The following is a 20,280-nucleotide window of genomic DNA, read 5'->3' on the forward strand; positions in this document are numbered from 1 at the left end:
GTATTCACACCCTGACATATAAAAACACACACATACAATCTCACATCTCTCGTTCAAGTGTTTACACGTGTTACAAAGGGCACACCAGTTTCATTTAGTTAATTTTCGAAAACCAATCGAACAACATCCAGAGAACAATATTATTTGTGTTTTCAAATAATAATTTTAAAAAGACAAATTTTTTAGTAATTTTGATTTACAAAATCTAATTATTCGGCGGAAAATTAACTCACAAAATCATTTTTGTTAAAAAAGCTTGTTTAGTGAAAAAGTGCTAACAAATATTCAAACATACAGGTAATTAATTCAACTTTGTCATTAACCTTTTCTTAAAAAATTTCCATAACTTTCAAAAAAATTTTCTATTATGTTTAATATCCTGTTCTGATAATCCACTCATTTATTTTTATCATTTTTATTTTGAACATATTATCATATTTCTGTACATTATTATATTTTTTACAATTTAATTCATTATTTAAGAAAAATCTATTTTCTTTTCCTAAACATATTGTTTGCTAAAATCTCATCAAGATCATGTTTCTTGACAGATGTCCTGAAGATGGAACGTACCTAGTTCCGAAACGTCGACAATAAACAAATAATTAAATAAAGAAATTGTTTTTTTAAAAACTTTTCTTGTTTTTTATTTTGTATTATTTTTGGATTCTTGTTCGAAACTCTACAATATATATATATATATATATATATATATATAAATTTGTTATTATAAATCTCTATCCAATTATAATATTTAAATCCAAATCGCCTCATTAATTAATATATGTGATTCCCTTCTACTTCTTCAGCTCGATCGACGTCCACGACAATAAAAAAACAACTCGTCGTTCGTTCAAAAAAAAAGTACAGATCGTCACCGTGTCGCCTGTTTGCGAGAAGAAGAACCAGTTTTTCGATTTTAGCAAAACTAAATATTTATCAACGCATCAATAAATAAATAACTAAGAGACTATAAATAAATATAAATATATAAAAGTGCAGAGCGTGACAAACTTATTGTGTCTCTAACAAAAACAATGGCAACGAGGCGAGAGTTCAAGGTTCTGGCGATTGCTGCCATTTTAGCAGGTGAGATGATAATTAATCAATTAATTGATAAAAACAATTAGCATGTTAATAAGTAGTTAGTATTGTATTTAGTTTAGTATTGTATGATAACATCTTCACAATACTAAAATGCAAGAACGGGATTGTAATCGGTGCCTAAAATCATTTCTGTGGTGGTCTTACCATAGACCTTATATTATATTACATGGTCTGCTAGTCGAGCGCAAAATAAGTGCTCAAACATAGAAGTGACTGTGTGACGTCACATGTCTGAGCGAACATTGCCGACGACAATCGCGGACTCCTCTCGCGATTCATTAAATGTCATATGTCATATGTTTTATTGAAGTAAATCTTCTTTAGTCGCGACTAGGGTGTAAATCCGTACAAATGCAACGGAAGTGCGTTACGGCAGATAAGATAAAATAAGAGTCGAGCGCCAATGATATGTCATTCGCTCTCGATGATATCATTTCTATACGGGTCAATTGTGATTAGTCGTCGTGTCGCGTGAATAGATATCTGCCGTTGTAATCGTACCGATATCAACAAGGAAATCGGCATAGATAAATAAACATTTTAAAGTTACATCGTAGTACAAATCTTGATTTAATGAAAAATGCCTGAATCACAAGAATATTTTGAAAATTGAAAACTTGAAAATAATAAAACAAATTAAACATTTGTGCCGTGTACTAAACGTAAGTTTATTGATTAGAAATTATTTCTATATTATTCGTAGTTTCTATAAATCTCTGAAGTTACTAAAACGGAAAATATTTTTTAGACGAGACAGATATTACAACTGTTCAAAGAATGAGATTATATCACCAGCGAAAGAGCAAAAAAAACTAGAGGGTCGTGTGGCATCGTGCCTTAAGGCAAGTTACTGGAACTTCCCGTACCAAAAAATGTTTTTTTTTAAAAGATAAACATTTTTGAAAAAAATTACTTTGAAATATTTTGAAAATTCTAAACTTTTTTGAAAGCAATCGTACTGCTTTAACTGCATAGAGACGAAATATCTAAACGCGTAAGCGCCGCGTCGCCGTCTAACGGATAAACATTGGTACGGAACCCATACAAATGTACACAAAATTTGTTCTTATTATTAAAATCTCCATAAAATATCTGATAGTTTGATGTGCATATGTCTAATGATCATTTTTGACCGCCAAATGGCATTTTTTTTTTACTTTTTTCACTAGATCTCCGAAACCGCTAGACCTGCTTTCATAAAAATTTAATCGGTTCTTTATCTTGTCAATATAAGTAATTATTAAAATCGGACGCTCCGTTCTCTTAAAAACTGAGTTACCGTTTTTGGCACTTTTTGCCCCGTATCTTCGAAGCGGCTTGACCTGCCTTTGCAAAAAACTAATCAGCACGTCTCCTTATCAATACGAATCGAATGCTTTTTAAATAACTGAAATCGGTTGAACCGTGTTCCCGAAATCGTGGACGAAAATTTGTATCCGCACACACACACATACAAACACATATACACACATACACACATACATCAATTTTTTCTAAGATATGCCAAAATGTTCAGAAACCTCTGAAACGGAAAGATATATAAAAAATTTCATTTTCGATTTTTTTGTGATTAGTATTACTTAAGTTAATAATAAGTCTTATGGTAATGCTATTTTTCGGGTCTATATTCGTATTAGTTGGAAATATCAAACAGCCAAAAAACTATGTGTTTGCTGTGCCGTCAGGCGTTTTACACATAAAACCTAACTTCACGTGTATGTCATTAGAAAGTGTGTGTGTATGTATGTATGGATATAATTTTTGTCCACATTTTCGGACGCACGGATCACCGATTTGAATGGTTAAAAAAACATTCGATTCCTATTGATAGGGAAATGTGCTGATTAGTTTTTGGCAAAGGCAGGCTCAGTCGTTACAGAGATACGGAGCAAAGAGTGCAGAAAAAACAAATCGAGTTTTTGAGAGGACGGAGCATCCGATTTGAATAACCCAAATTTTTGTTTGAATATCGAAAGTAATTCGGATTTTAATTTTATTTTTAGCTACAGCTCTAAATCTCACCGATATACTTCAAATAATTAATTTTAACTTTGCAATTTTTATTAATAATATTATTAATATAATTCTTAAGAATATTAAAAAAAGTCCTTCATTTTAAATCCGATTGATTAAGTTTTGTTTATTTACTTTTCTGTAAATATATATAAAACGCAGTAGTCCAATTTATAAGCTCTTATATTTTGTCTATAAAATACGAATAATGAAAGTTATAGTATTTATAATAATCTATTTGAAAACATTTAATATTCCTCGAACATTTCGTTACGGTACGGGAAGTTCCAGCAATTTGCGTTAAGGCACGATGTTTGCATATCTTTATTTAATCTTTTATCTAGCATGTCGTACGTGTCAATGCACTTGAATCGTTTATTTATGCAAATATCTAAGATGCAAATGCATCGATATTATTAAACAAATTGAATTTATAGCGATTGTAAATGCAGATAGTAAAATAACCGCATGTATTGATATTTGTTTATTTATTTATTTATTTAAATAATTCTTTGAACGCGGTACGAATAGTCCCATTGGAAATTCCTCGATGACGAATCGATGAATAGAATTTCCCGAGAAATTTAAACGCTAATTCTAAAGTAAACAATTTTATTGCACTTGATGGATAAATAATTCGTTCTAATTAAATTTAAATGGATTTATAAAATATGCAAAGAATAAAAATTACTAATGTTTAATATTATGTACATAAATAGTTTTTCTTGTTCGGCATTGACAGTTTATTAATTATTAATCATGGTATTAATTCAATGGTTAATATGTCGATTTGAAAGATTTGAACTAGTGGTATGGCATTGCGCCTTAAGGCAAATTGCTGGATCTTTCCGTACCGTGATCGAAAATCTTGGTACGGAACCCAAAAAAAATTACACAAAATGATAATATCTGATAATTTGATGTACATATGTCCAATGAACATTTTTGACCGCCAAATGACATTTTTTTAAATATTTTTATTGAGAGTCCATAACCGCTGGACCTGCCTTCATCTTGTCAATACAAATAAAATGTTTTTTGAATTATTTAAATCGGACGCTCTGTTCTCTTAAAAACTGATTTACCGTTTTTGGCACTTTTTGCCCCGTATCTCCGGAACGGCTAGACCTGCCTTCGCCATAAACTAATCAGCACAACTGCTTATCAATGCGAATCGAATGTTTTTCGAAATATTCAAATCGGTTGATCCGTGTTCCCGAAGTCGTCGACGACAATTTGTATCCGCACACACACACACTCACACACATACATACACACATACACACACATACAAACACACATTCATTTTGGATTTTTTTTGCGACTATAACTTGACTGAATCACATAGTCAAAAATATTCATTCAAAGTATATAAGTGAGCTTTAAAACTTTAGCCCGAATTAAATTCGAAATCTAAAATATTTTCGATAGACGAAAAAAAATGAAATGAATTTTTTTTCCAAAAGCAATTGTTTTGTCAACACAAGCAGAAAGTTCTTTGAATCATTTAAATCGGACGCTTAGTTCTCTCAAAAACCGCAATCTCTTTAACATTTAGCTCTGTATCTTCGAAATGGCTGGGCCTACCTTTGCCAAAAACTAAAACACCTCCCAATCATTACTTATTGAATGTTTTTTAAATCATTCAAAGCCGATACTCCGTTCTCTCAAAAACTCGATTTCTATTTTCTGCACTCTTTGTTCTTAATCTCCGTAACGACTGGACCAGTCTTTGTCAAAAACTAATCCGCACAATAGGAATCGAATGTTTTTTGAATCATTCAAATCGGTTGATCCGTGCGCCCGAAAACGTGGACGAAAAAATGCGGACATACAAAACGCACACACACACATCCATTTAGTTTCTGAGGTATGCCCTTTAAAAATGTTCAGAAACCTTCAAGACGTCGAGAAATGCAAAAATTTTCATTTTTGATTTTCGGCCCATTACTATAACTACCCTAAGGAAAGATAAAAATGTACCGAATTTTATCTTTGTTCACTTCTATTTTGAACACCCTGTAACTCACAACTGAATGCACCAAACGAAAACAGCAAAAAAAAAAAATTATACTGCGAAATGTCACCTTTCCAACGAGCATAAATCTGAAATTGTTTGATCGAGTTTGATACTTTACGAGAAATCTATCAGTACCAAAAAAATAATTGATTTCTTTTTCCCCAAAAAAATATATGTTTTGAAAAAGACAATAAAACTTACTTGTTTTCAATTTCCAGTGTTATCTTCCACAAGTGCATCTTCCTCACCAGTACAAATATCACGCCAAAAACGCCAACTATTCTTCCCCGGTCCTGTCAACTTCAACACACCGCCCCCAAGACCCCCAAGACAGAACCAGAACTTCCGGAGACCTGGACAACAAAATTTCAATACAAATCAGAACTTTCAACAAGGTTTCAACAATCCTAATTTCAATAATCAGCCTAGGCCTGGTCAAGTAAATTTCAACCCGAGCGGTGGAAATTTTAATCAGAATCAAAGACCAGGTGGTGGAAATTTTAATCAAAACCAAAGACCAGGAAGTGGAAATTTTAATCAGAATCAAAGACCAGGTGGTGGAAATTTTAATCAAAACCAAAGACCAGGAAGTGGAAATTTTAATCAGAATCAAAGACCAGGAAGTGGAAATTTCAATCAGAACCAAGGCTCTGGTTTTAATCAGTTCCAAAGACCTAGTGGTGGTGGATTTAATCAAAATCAGAGACCAGGAGGTAATTTTAATCAGAACCAGAGACCTGGATCTAACCAAAATCTATTTGGTGAGTATAAAACTAATATCAAACAATAATTTAAGCCCGGTGAACACGAGGCCAGTATTTCTTGTAACAGGATTTCTGTCAAGTTTTCTGGTAAGGTGAGCAAGAAAAAAAAAGGATTATAAATTCAAAAAATTACCCAGGATGAGCACAGTCTAAGCGCCACTCTGGTACATTTGTTTACCCGAGTGCGTTTAGACTATTTATGCACTGGAGCACTTTTCGATTTCGAATTTTGTGAAAACTATTAAAAAATGTGAAAATGCCGCCAAGCTAAGCACAGTATAAGTGAAAATGTCGCACAGAATTATTTGCAAATGAGTTTAGACTGTGACTATACGGGAGCACTTTTTCAATTTTGTGTAACAATTTAGGCAACTATTTTTTTGAAATTGAATTCGAAATGAAATGACGATTGTTAATAAATGATAGGAGATAAATTGATTTATGACTTATCATTTGATTTGCTCAGATATAATAAGATAGCAAAAATAATGAAAGTTACAGTATTCGTAATAATATATCTGTAAACGTTTAAAATTTCTCGAATATTTAATTACGGTACGGAAAGTTCCAGAAATTTGCCTTAAGGCACGATGCCATATACCACTAGTTTTATGATTAATAATTATTTTGTGGATTTTCAAATAAATTTTTATAAGTATATACTGTGAATTTCACAATTTATATTTTTTAAGCCTAAAATGCACTAATGCTTATAAGTGTACAAACAGAGCATTGTATAAAATGTAAACAATAAACATATATGTATCGTATCCGATTAGGGTGAATCCATAAGATGATTTAATCTCATATTTCCGAAAATTAAACGAAATGATAATTATAAAAAGATAATCGATAATTTTATAAACCGATAATAATAATAAATTGTTTGCCAATTTTAATTTTTTTTTTAAGTTTTGAATATTTTTGCAAATCTAGAAATTTTTGAAATAAAACGATTTAAATTTTTTTTTTAATTTTGTAATTTTTTGATATCTTACATATAAAAATGAAACGCCTGGACCAATTTGTCCAATTCATTTTTTGAAAGGTTCGTTGAGAAAAAATCGAATAATTGGCGGGAAAACCCTAAAAACAGCCCTTTTCCTTTTCACATACAAACGTTTTCGAACAATGTAGAATTAATTTGAGCTTTATTGCTATTATATAAAGTTCATATTAAATTACAAGTACTCACTGTATACTCCTTCTAAACTATTATTCGGATTTTGATTAATCTTTCTGAAGTTTGTTAAGAAAATTTTCCAAGTTGTGTGTGATTATAAAGTACTGGGATGTACGAGTATATGGAATATTGTCAAAATAAATGGAATAAATTGAAAAAAAAAAACGGCATGTCATTGTTTGCATTGAAAACAAATGAAAACTATCATCTGCCAAAAATTTCAATTTGCTTATGAACCTAGACAATATTAGAATATGTATAATAAATTCATGAATATGAATAAGAAGAATGTAATGTCTACAATATTATTGACAAAAAGCAGCTGAAATGTGCCAGAAATTGAAATAATTTAAAATAGACAGTATATGTATGGCAGATCGAATGATACACATATGAACAGGATATGACAAATTAATTCACTTAAAATATGAAATTAAGTATTAATCAGGGCCGGTCCTATATTTAATGCGATGCATGCGAAAACTACGAGCGCACGTCTTAGGGGGCGCCAACACAAGATTCAGATATTAAATTTTCAATATAGTTTTTTTTCAATATATAATTTTTTTGCATCTTTTACTAATCTTTCCACATTATTTTTAAAATTCGAAAAAATTTCACTTTATAACAACAAATGGAAAAGTAGAAATGAATACATACAAATCGGCCTTCACGATATCGATTAGGAAAAGTTTAAGATGCAATTTTGAATATCTTAAATAATAAAAAATTAAATTAATTTAATCCAACACGAAGTACCAGTGTTATGTTATGGTTATGGTTATGTTATACCGTTTAAAATACTTCAATTTCCAATATAGTGTGGGAATTGGGACTCATCATTTTATTTAAAGCAGTTTTGCATTTAACATCGCTTATATTATAAATGTATATGCATTTTGGCGTAAAGAGTAATTTAAAAAACAATAATTAATATTTTTATGTAAATGGTAAATATTAGTATATTATATTAAAAAATTGTAGACACATGTACAGGACAACGTCTGTCGAGTCATCTAGTTTCAAATAAAATTACAAAAATTTGAAAAAAATGCATATTTGATTTTTTTTTTGGGAAATTCGAATACTTTAAAATTATTGAACTTCGTTTCCGAAAAACTAATCATTTTTTCACATCGCTAAATATACACAATAGCCATCACAAAATAAAAACTGAACGTTTCCAAAGTCGAAGCACATGAATCAAGTACACTTCATATTCACGTGACAAAATACAGCTTTCTCATTGGACACTGAAAGTAACGGTCACAAAACAGTCAATATCGCCATCGAATAGGACATACTCTATTCTTAAAATACGGCAGGAGTTTTCGAGAACAGAAATTGACGTGAAATCAGTTTCCGTCGTTACTAGTCAACGGTCATAGACATAAATTATGTTAAGAACACTCACGTTGCGAATAGAGAGCTTAAACGTGAAATCTGGCTGGCAAGATCGTAAAATATGTCGGGCAAGATCGTAAATTATGATTTATTATGTCGTTGCTAGAGTAACAAACAAACAAAAATTCTCCGGCATGAAATCTGGCGTCGTGTGCACCGGGCTTTACTAATTTTCTAAAATTAAGTATTAATTTTTGCAATACCTTCTTTTTTTTCTAAAGATCCCAGACCAACCCAGTCGAGTATAAACACTCGCAGGACAACCAGACAGATCGACTTCTACGACGACGATGGTGGTTTCGTCTTCGGCAACAGCGAAGAAACCAGGACGACCTCCACCACGCCTCGCAGTTCTGGACCGATTCTGCAGTGGACTGGAAACAACCTTAACTCTGTGTAAGGATAACAAACAATTAGGGGCAATTCTGCCATAACAGAGCTCATAAAATTGCGTTGTCATGGCAACGCTCTCTTGCGCTTGTTCTTGGTAGTGAAAATTATGAAAATGTCTATCTATTTGCCGTGCGGCAAGGCGTATTTTGCATATAATTAAGCAAAGAATAATGTTATGATAACTGCATCGTCTAGAATTCTGTTATCATAACCTTATTCCTTTTTTAATTTAATAATTTTTAATACCAAGAACAAGCCATGAGTCTTGCCATGACAATGCTATTTTATAAGCTCTGTTACGGTAGAATTGCCCCCTTAGTTGCACATTTTGATATGAGGTTACTCAGGGCCGGTCCTGGGGTCCTTAGCGCCTGCATGCAACTTTTTTTCTAGCGCCCTCCCCCTTATTAATTTTCACCGTTTTAACAGTTTATCATTAAAATTATATAAATATTTACATTTTTTTTTAAATTAATTTTTAATTATTCTGGATTTAGTACACAAAAAATTAGATATAATCTAGAAGGGTATAAAATATATTGATTTTAAATTTATTTATTATTATCGATATCAATAAATAAAACAATCCATGTCGTAATTTCACATTTTAGTAATATTCAACTACCGTATATATATTCGACTACCACAGCAAAAGAATTAATATTTTTGTTAGATTAAAGTTATAGAATTTAAGAAATGCAGTTCAGAAATAGTATTTATTATTTTGATATCAAGATCTTGATATCAAAATAATAAATAATATTTCTGAAATTCATTTCTTAAATTCTATAACTTTAATCTAACAAAAATATTAAGTGAAATAAATAAATTAATTTTTAATTATTCTGGATTTAGTGCACAAAAAATTAGATTTAATCTAAAAGCGTATAAAATATATTGATTTCAAATTTATTTAGAAAATCGAGGCGATTCGGGGGTTGATTATAATCAAGTATTTTGAAATTTTCAATTATTTTTAACGTATGTCCAATATTAATATTTAAAAAAACTAGCATTTAATTTTTAATCATAACACTCGTATTTCATGTTGGATTTTTTAAATTTTAACTTAATTTAATTTTTCATCATTTACAATATCAAAAATTGCGTCGTAAACTTCTCCTTATTGATATCGTAAGAGCCGTCATATCCAGAGTATTAGCTTGTTGTTTTAAAGTTAAATTTTTAACGTATTTTAGAAATATTGTTAAAAAATCAGTAAAAAATGCAAAGAAATTACACATTTCTTGAACTATTTTGAAAAAAAAAAAAAAATTATTATATTTGATATGTATTACTTCTGTATAGTTAATAATTATTAAATTTAGAGTATGGACACCACTAGGTATAAAACAAGCCTTAAGATTTTCGTTCCAAAGTAAATTTTGCTTCTATTTTTAATATTTCTTCCACGCATGTCTTCAATATTCAAAGTTCAACAGATGCGAAACATTTGCAACAAAAGCAAAAGTTACAATTCATTTTTTTGGATAAACAAGTCACCCCCATTTTATATAATTTGTTTATATTTTTTAACAAGTTCCGATTTAATTAAATTAGCTCGTAATTTTTCGTCAATAATGCCCAATAATTAATTTAATCTTTCGCAGGTTTGCGCTTATGGGATCTTGAACACTAGATAATTTCTTTTTCGATTCCACGGTAACTTCAAACAAAGAAAAAATTGAATAAGTAGATTAAGCAATAAACAGCTGTTATTGACTAATTTGCAGAATTATTAATCGGTTAATTGTTTCTACTGATATCACACTGCAAAATGAATATGCTTTTTGTGTCTCCGTATCCCTAATTAAGTTAGATTGTTTATTATAATTTATTATGTATACTAGATTTTAAATAAATAATTCTAGATTTTATATAAAAAAATATAAATATTATAATATAAATTTAATTTCCGAATCTCGTGTTGGCGCCCCCTAAGGCGTGCGCCCGCATTTCTTGCATGCATCGCATGCAAGGAAGGACCGGCCCTGTATAAGGTTATTTATCATTTACCTCTTATCCAGGCAAAATCAGTTCCCGTTCGTCGCCCAATCGTCAGCAAACAATTGCCAGAACAACTGCCATCGCACCGTGACGAACGAGTACAACCCCATATGTGGAACTGATGGGGCAACTTACACGAATCCAGGAAAGATGAGGTGTGCCCAGACCTGCGGAATAAGTGAGTAGTGGAATTGATTTATAGAAAATAAAAAGTGGAGTTTATTCAATGAATGGGTTTAATAAAAATATGAATTGGCTATCAAACTTTGGGGCACTTGGTCCGCAAAGATTCAAAGTAGTGTTTGTTAATGGATTCAAAATATTCGACCTAAATTAAATGATCTAGAAGAGAAATTTACAATATTATTCAGCCAGTATAATGCCAATTTTCTATGAGTGTTTTGTCAAAATTATTCCAACTTGGAACCATTTTTTTTAGTCTGGAACTGATTCTATTTAAATTGAATTGGCTTCAAGGAAAGCTTCAAGATTTTGATATAGATTCATTAATTCATTAAATTTTTAATTACAAATCAAAATATGCCAATCCATTTTTAAATTATATTGTTATGTGGCATGCCTAGCGATTTGATTTAGATTTAAAAAAATGAGAGAGTGGAAGCTTTTACAGCTTTGCCATAGATTTGTATGGTACCAGTCTAGTAAGATAATACGTGTACTTATTTTTTACCTAAATTATCAAAAAAACAAAAATTTTACATTTTTTCGTAAAAAAATAGTTCGGAAAGTTTTACGTAACTAAAAATACACCGATGTTCGGAAAGGGAGGGGGAGAGGGGTTACATTTTGATATCACGACAAGAAGGGGTCTTAAAATCCCTCAAAAATTGATCACGTGATTAATGGACGCTTCCTAAAATATATTTTGTCTTACCATGAAAATAAAAGTGAAAAACTCTTAGAAACTAAATCTAATATGGTTCTACCAAGAATGTAAAACCTATAAGAAGCTTGTAAAAATTCACAAATAATCTCAATTTTGCAAAAAAAATCTAAAGATCTCAAATGACAATCTTGTAAGATGAATTTACCAAAAATCTAGTAAGGATCTTTTAAGAATTTCGTAAGAAAAATCTACTAAAGATCTAGTATGAAAATCTACTAAGAATCTAGTATAGATCTTATAAGAACCTTATACGTATCTAATAAGTATATTGAAATAAGAATCTAGTAAAGATCTCATTAAAAATCTTGCCCATCCCGAATAAGAATCTTCCAAGAATTTAGCAAAAAAACTCATAAGAATCTCATACATATCTAATAAGGATCTTGTGAACAGAATCTAAAGACTCTAGATTTCTTATATATTACGTTACATTCAATATAAATGTAAAAAGAACCTAATAAGAATCTAATAAGGATCTCTAATGAGAATCTTGTAAAATGAATCAACAAACTATAGTAAAGATTTTTTAAGAATCTCGTAATAAATATCTACTCAAGACTCAAGTATAAATTTTATAAAAACCTTATATGTATCTAATAAGTATCTAGTAAGAAGAATCTCATAAAAAATCTTGTGCGTATCTAATAAGAATCTTGCAAAAAGAATCTTCTAAGAATTTAGTAATGATCTCATAAGAATCTTATACGTATCTAATAAGAATCTTATGAGCAGAATCTAGTAAGGGTCTAAAAGAATCTAGATCACATTTACTAAATATATACATCAATAAGCCTTTTTTGGTTCACATTTTAGTTGTGTTAGTAAACGCAAGCGTTACATCAATAAAAAATAGTATGAAAGTTTTTAGAAATTTATTTGAATTTCATACGTTTCAGTTATAAACCACTTAACCTCTAATTAAATCCATGTGGGCTGCTCTATAATATCTATTCATCATGGCATCAAGATTAATTTTGCAGCAAAATATTTATTTAATTGGTGATGTTGACACTCAAATTATTATCTTGATTCCATGATGAATAGATATTATAGAACAGCCCACATGAATTTAATTAGAGGTTAAGTGGTTTATAAATATTCTTATGTATCATAATATTCGAATGGCGCACGAATTTACTTAATGGCACATGTTAGTAACAAGTATATGAAACTTTTAATTATGTGCGCTCTATCTAAATAGTTATATAAAAAGCTAATACTATTAGAGAATCATTTCTTATTGATTTGGAAGCAGTTGCGCCCCTGGGAGCAAAGAAATTCGAAAATGTCGTTGTTAAGGACCACCCTGATATATATATATATATATATATATATATATCTGTGTGTGTGTGTGTGTGTATATATTAGAAACATCCATCGTCATATACGCTTATAGTCATATAGTCAAATCCTAAAAAAAAATCTATCACTCACCTACTACACGTCCATCAACTGCCTATAACCACACCTCACCATCATCCCAAATATATTATTTATAATATAAATAAATAATTTCATCTTCATCATCATCATTTCATTTTTTCTGCCATTATTTTGTTCCAGATGTCCAGCAAGCCTCCATTGGCGCCTGTCGAGATTTAGACGCCGAGATGGTGTAAAACTAAAAATAATCATTTAAATTTATCAAAAGCTCTCTATCTATCTCTCTATTATATTATAATTATAATCATATGTATTTATATTCATTTAAATAAATTATTGTAACAAAAAAAATCATACCCGACATTTGTAGTTTATAGTTTAATAAAAAAAAGTTGTTCAGTGGTGTACTGCTTTCCTTTTCATTATTTCATCATTCAGGTGTAGATTTAAGCTGTGCCTATCGGCAAGTTGCTGGTGTATCCTAAGAGTTCTTCAATGATCATAAATTGTATAAATCACTTGTGAATTCATCTGTAAATTATTTCATGCAACATATTAATGCTATATTTATATATATGCTATATTTATTTATTATAATCACCTTGCCTGCACGTTTGTTAATAATAAACGTGTATTTAAATTTGTTTCATTTACCATTTTTCAGGTGTTTCATAATTTTTCATCAATAAGAATCTAACTCATTTTTTAAATTTTTGAAAATTTTTCCATGCTATTTCCATACAAACTTTGATTGAATTGCGCTCTATCTAAACGTTAATATTAAGAGCAAAAACTTTCAGAGAATTGTTTTTTATCTATTTGGAACCATTTGAGCCCCTAGGAGCAAGAAAATTCTAAAATGACTATTTTAAGGACCACTCTAATATATATATATATATATATATATATATATATTTAACATATTCTTCTTTTCCAGATGTCCGAGAATCATACAAAGGTGCATGCCCAGGTTTATCGAGTTCCATCAACAGAGTTTAATTTAAAATGTGTTCAAGTATTACAAATGAATAATTTTGTCGTATTAGTGGTGGTCAGTATTTATTCCTGAACTTTATCATATATCCTTATAAAAATTATCAAGAATTCACATTTTACCTCGTAACACTTTTCGATAAAATTTGTGAATAATAACATCATACCAAAGATAATATTTCTTGAGAATAACATACTATTTCCTCTTGTTTGTGATATTTTTTCTATTCTATCTATGCTCAGTCTTTCACTTTTTTAAACACTGATTTCACTTCATATTTTATAAAAACATATTCATTGCTATCTTCGTCTTCATTTTTATTTTCTTGAAATAGTTTCAATAATTTGTCTTCAATTATATTATTATAAGTTTACAAAAATACTCAGTTATTAAATATAAACTTAAATTAATTTTATACATGCTCTATTTTACATATTTACAAATAAAATAGTCATTGTGTTTTTATATTTATAAATAAAAAATTAAAATATATTTATATAATAAACTTATCAGTTTTTAATTATATATATATACATATATATATATATATATATATATATAAAAATGAAATTTATTGAAATACTTGATTTCTTCTTGAGTTATAAGTACACAATTTTGGGGATAAAAACTCAAAATTCATAATTTTCAATAATCGATTGGCTCAATACTTACAAAATTTACGTAAAAATTATGAAATGAATTCTTGCAAAAACCAATCTCAAGAGTCACTTTTAAATTTTCCAAGCCGTGATTAATATTAATCGTTATTATAAATGAATTATTTAACAATACATTTAATTAATTATTTATTAAAAATATAAATAATTAACTAGGTGACATCTCGTTTTATATTAAATAATTATAATTGTTTTAAATAATTCTTTAGTGGATATTCTAATTTCAAAGCTCTCTATTTATTGAATACTACAAACTAATAATACCTTTAAGATATAAAATCACAGTTTATCATCACTTTTAACCATTTGTTTTCCTTCTGAAGCTATTTCGAAAGTTTCTAGCTCCACGACTAAAATTGGAAATTGTTCCGGAAATCTTATCCTCCTGTAATTGACATAGTATTACTATTAATTATTAATTAAATATCTAATGAGTATATTAATTAAAGAAATGTTAATATTTAAAAAATTACTGTTACCGTATTGAATTTCAGTTTTTTCAAGAATTCTTTGGCCTGCTTGTCGTCTTGTCGATTTTCCAAAGCTTTCAATATCTCATTGTCTAATAATATAAATGAAATATTACTATTGTAAATATATGTGCTAATCTTGAATAAAATAAATTTGAGAAACTAAATATTAAACTAGTGGGGTGGGTGGCATCGTGCCTTAAGGCAAATTGCTGGAACTTCCCGTATCTTAGCGAAATGTTCGAGGAATATTGAATGTTTTCAAATAGATTATTATAAATATTGTAACATTGTCTAATATTGAAAGTTGGAATTATTTGTTTAAAGTATATTAAAACTATAGTCAGAATTAAAAATAAAATCTGAATTATTTTCGATTTACAAAAAATTAAAAAAAAAAAAAAAAAAATTGGAACAAATTTTTTTTTTTAAAATCAATTATTTTGTTAAAACAAGCAGAAAGTTCTTTGAATCATTCAAATCGGACGCTCAGTTCTCTCAAAAACTGCAATTTTTCACATATTTAGCTCCGTATCTTCGAAATGGCTGGGCCTTCCTTTGCCAAAAATTAATAAACACTTCTCCCAATCATTACTAATTGAATGTTTTTTAGATCATTCAAATCGGATACTCCGTTCTCTCAAAAAGTCGATTTCTATTTTCTGCACTCTTTGCTCAGTATCCTCGAAACGGCTGGACCTGCCTTTGCCAAAAACTAATCAGCTCTTTTCCCCATCGATAGAAATCGAATGCTTTTTAAACCATTCAAATCGGTTGATCCGTTCGCCCGGAAACGTGACTGGAAATTTGTATCCATACATACATACACACACACACATACACACACACACATCCATTTTTTCTGAAGTATGCCAAAATGTTCAGAAACCTTCAAAACGTCGAGAAATGTAAAAATTTTCAATTCCGATTTTCGGCCCATTACAATAACTTACCCTACGGGAAGTTAATAAATAAACGTAATCAAATCGTTTATATAACGTAACGTTAAATTTCAGATTCATGAACATAACTAACTGTTACGTAACGGTTTCGTTTTTGTTACATTACAAATTGAACGTAAAGGTGTCTTTCATACTACAGTCGACTGCCATTAGAAAATTTAATTCATCTAAAGTTTTAGTTTCATTTATATTAAACAAAGTAAATAATATGATCAAAAATAAATTATAAATTAAAAGTATAATTATCATCACTTACTTCTATCAAATGGTTTAATTAATGTTAGATTTGTTAATTTGCAATCACTGGAACTTGTGGGCACATCCGAGAGTCTCATAAAAGTTTGTCCTAGACATTTATTCATTAACAAGTCTCGATGTCTGACACTGAAGGATATTAAGGCATCCTTGGTTGATAATTGCTTCTCGGTTAACTTTCTGCAAAGCAAAACAAAAATTTTTAGATTTACTAGATAAAATAATATTCTTCTTAATCGAAATGAATAACAAGTACATAACCCAATTTTAAGTAATATATTAAAATTTGTTGAAGATAAACTCTCTTTAGAATAAAATCCAGCTCAAAATCAACATAAAGCTAAATTTGCAAATATAATTAGTGATAAAATAAATATTATTATTCCTATACCACATATATTGCACAAATATCTTGAAAATTATTTAATAAATAAAAATTTAAATATTGCAAGATGGTAATTTGATTTATGTATATTAAAAAATAAAATACTCATCTGATATGAATTTAAAGAGTTATTTTAAAAATTAGTAATAAATAAATTACTTCTTATTAATAACTGTTTTTGAGCAATACTTACACGATAAAAGTATAATAAAAAATTATTGAAAATAAACTCTCTTATATTAAATTCTTAGATTAAAATCGAGCTAGAAATGGTATTATAATAGAAACTAGTGGTGCATGGCATCGTGCCTTAAGGCAAATTGCTAAAACTTCCCGCACCAAAAACTATCATTTTTAAAAAGGATTCAATTTTCTTTTAAAATTCTGAAAAAAACAATTTGAGATTTTTAAAATTTTTGAAAACAATTGACTTTTTTGAAATATTTGAAATTTTTATACTTTGAATTATTTTGGAAATTTTGAACTTATTTTCAGAGCAATCGCGAACCGATTTGAATGATTCAAAAAAAAAACATTCGATTCCTATTGATGGGGAGATGTGCTGATTAGTTTTTGGCAAAGGTAGGTCCAGACGTTTCGGAGATACGAAGCAAAGAGTGCCAAAACGGAATTTCAATTTTTGAGAAAACCGAGCATCCGATTTGATTGATTCAAAAAACGTTTTTGTTTGTATTGAAATAAAGAACTGAGGAAATTTCTAAGAATTTGATTCAAAGAACTTTCTGCCTGTCTTAACAAAATAATTGATTTTGGAAAAAAAAATTTGTTTCATTTTTTTTTTTTTAATTTTTTGTATATCGAAAATAATTCAGATTTTATTTTTAATTCTGACTATAGTTCTAATATACTTTAAACAACTAATTTCAACTCTGCAATTCAGTTTATATAATTCTTATAAATATTAGACAATGTTACAATATTTATAATAATCTATTTGAAAACATTCAATATTCCTCGTACATTTCGTTACGGTACGGGAAGTTCCAGCAATTTGCCTTAAGGCACGATGCCACACACCCCACTAGTTTTTCATTTTATTTAATACAATAAGAAAAAGTAAAAAAATGATCATAAATTATCACATATTTTATAGATAATTTTAATAATAATAACAAATTTTGTTTACGGTGTTATGGGTTCCGTATCAACGTTTATCCTATATAATGCAACGCGGCGCCCACGCGCTTCACTATTTCGTTTCTACGCAGCTAACGTATCTCGATTGCTTTAAAAAAAGTTCAAAATTTCCAAAACATTTCAAAGTATAAACAAAATCAAATTTTTCAAAAAAAAAAATTTTTTTCAAAAATTTTAAAAATCTCAAAGAACGATTTTTTTCAGAGTTTTAATTTTAATTTTTGATACGACAAGTTCCAGCAATTTAAGATGCCATGCTCCACTACTTATTTTAAAAATTAATAATAATTAAATTACTTTTTATTAATAACATACTTACACGATAAATGTTTCATCAAATAACGGATGATCAGTCTTAAGTATAGTTTTAGTTGTATGTTTAGATAATCCAATAAATTTATCTTGTGGCAGTAAACTGATTTTTACAAAAGGGTTACAGATATCTAAAAACAAAAAGAATATTTTAATATACAAAAATATATAATAGTAATTTTTTGTCATCTTCAATCTTTGTCAATTCAATAATAATATAAATTAGTTTGTTTTAATACTTTCATTGTCCATTCGAATCAATTTGCTCGCATTCATAATTTCCACAAAAAGTTTTGTAGTATGAAGATGACATCGAACAGTTAGTACCCCATATGGTGAACTTGTCATACTTTCCAGTTCTTTTAATCTTCCCAAATGATACTGCAAAAAATACAGTGTAACAATTATAATAAAATCTATATTCTTATATATAAAAATCGAGCTCTCGACAAAATGATTCGGTAAAACTCGAAAACGGCTAAACCGATTTGGCCAGTTTTAGTCTTGAAAAATTCGTGCTAATCAGTAGATTGTCGGAAAGGTGAGATATTATTTCAAAATCGCATAGAAACTTTACATTTTTAATTTTAACATTTTTGTAGAAGCGTAATTTGAATAAAACAATGGACCGTGGCTAATACGTTAAATATCAAACGCTTTTAACAGATTATGTTCAATTACGTTTAATAGGATGTTTTACGTGAATATTATTTCATTATGATTGAATTGTAGTAAGTAGATTTGTTTGTAGTTTTATTTATATACAAAAACGTTAGTAAACGGACCGCAAGTTTTACTAGAGACTCAAAATATTAACTTTTTTAAATTATTAATATGAAAATGCTCTTTTAGGCATATTTTTCTCAAACACGGTGCTATGAAAGATCTCATTTGTATAATTATTCACTCATTGGTATTTATAAAACATTTTCTAGATTATTTTATTTTTTATTTATGTTATTTTAATTCAGAACCTAAATTTGATATCGATCAAATAGGCATTTTGTCGAACAACATTTTCCCAGTTATAATTTCCCAGAATTTATCGAAGAATAGATAGTAATATATGAAGGTCCGGGGTTAAAAAGGTCCACCACGGATGTGTCAAAAACCAGTAAAGTTAAGCATTGTTTAACAACGATATTTGAAAGTAGAGGGAAAAAGATGTATAACTAGCTATAACCTTGATTTGAAAACAGTAATCTTTGAAATGGGGGAGATAAACGGTAATCTTTGAAAATCCATAATGAAAGTATTTTCTTCCGTTGGTAGTTTTTTAGCATTAGTTAAAAATGTAATTATTTTGTAAAATACCTTTATAATTATAATAAGGCTTTAATCCTTTTTGCCACCTGCCCGTTACAAGTTTAAGTTTTGAAAGACATCAAAAAAGCACATTTCTACAATGATGAAGTAGAAGGCAGTTTACTGAACGTAGTCAGATAATTGTTCGTTTGATATGTGTTATTTGTTGTGATACAATTGTTATGGTTTTCATAATATAGTTTATATTTGCTCAAAGTTAAATTGGACCTTCGTGCCTCGCCCTGCTCTACATATATACTTTTTATTAAATTTACTTTAATTCATCGAATGTTACTTGAAACTTTTCAAAAAGCAGGTCAAAAAGAAATACTTAATTCATTTTCTATCTCTCCCCGCAAAAATTTGAAAATTTTGTATAAGCTCAATAGTATTATTTATAATTATATACAAAATCCCGAATCCAAAAAGAATTTGAAAAACTTGAAACGTAATCAATAAGTCGATATCCTTATACACTTAAAGTATTAATATTTTTGATTCTCTAGAAATTGATTAGAATATACCTTACTTAGCAAAACAACGTTTGCCGGGTCAGCTAGTATATATATATATATATATAT

The 20,280-nt window shown here is 29.0% G+C and overlaps 2 protein-coding genes across 2 annotated transcripts in view; one reads left to right on the plus strand and one right to left on the minus strand.

The window, feature by feature from the left end:
- The first annotated feature begins 952 nt into the window (after positions 1-952).
- LOC113388510 (GATA zinc finger domain-containing protein 14-like) lies at positions 953-14,338 on the plus strand. Its single transcript, XM_026625885.1, has 5 exons — positions 953-1,089; positions 5,359-5,901; positions 8,713-8,887; positions 10,912-11,069; positions 14,119-14,338. The coding sequence occupies exons 1-5, from the start codon at positions 1,038-1,040 to the stop codon at positions 14,178-14,180; spliced, it is 990 nt and encodes a 329-aa protein (XP_026481670.1). The 5' UTR covers positions 953-1,037; the 3' UTR covers positions 14,181-14,338.
- Positions 14,339-15,150: 812 nt separating this feature from the next.
- The window catches only part of LOC113388511 (protein unc-13 homolog 4B-like), a 26,289-nt gene continuing 21,159 nt past the window's right edge, over positions 15,151-20,280 (minus strand). The window contains 5 exon segments of the mRNA XM_026625886.1: positions 15,151-15,237; positions 15,332-15,414; positions 16,541-16,719; positions 18,402-18,525; positions 18,634-18,775. Of these exon segments, the coding sequence (XP_026481671.1) occupies positions 15,151-15,237; positions 15,332-15,414; positions 16,541-16,719; positions 18,402-18,525; positions 18,634-18,775 (615 nt within the window).

This window comes from Ctenocephalides felis, unplaced genomic scaffold (assembly GCF_003426905.1).
Source record: "Ctenocephalides felis isolate EL2017-DRISC unplaced genomic scaffold, ASM342690v1 CF-g0.4_SCAFFOLD_03572, whole genome shotgun sequence".
NCBI classification, from domain to species: Eukaryota; Metazoa; Arthropoda; class Insecta; order Siphonaptera; family Pulicidae; genus Ctenocephalides; species Ctenocephalides felis.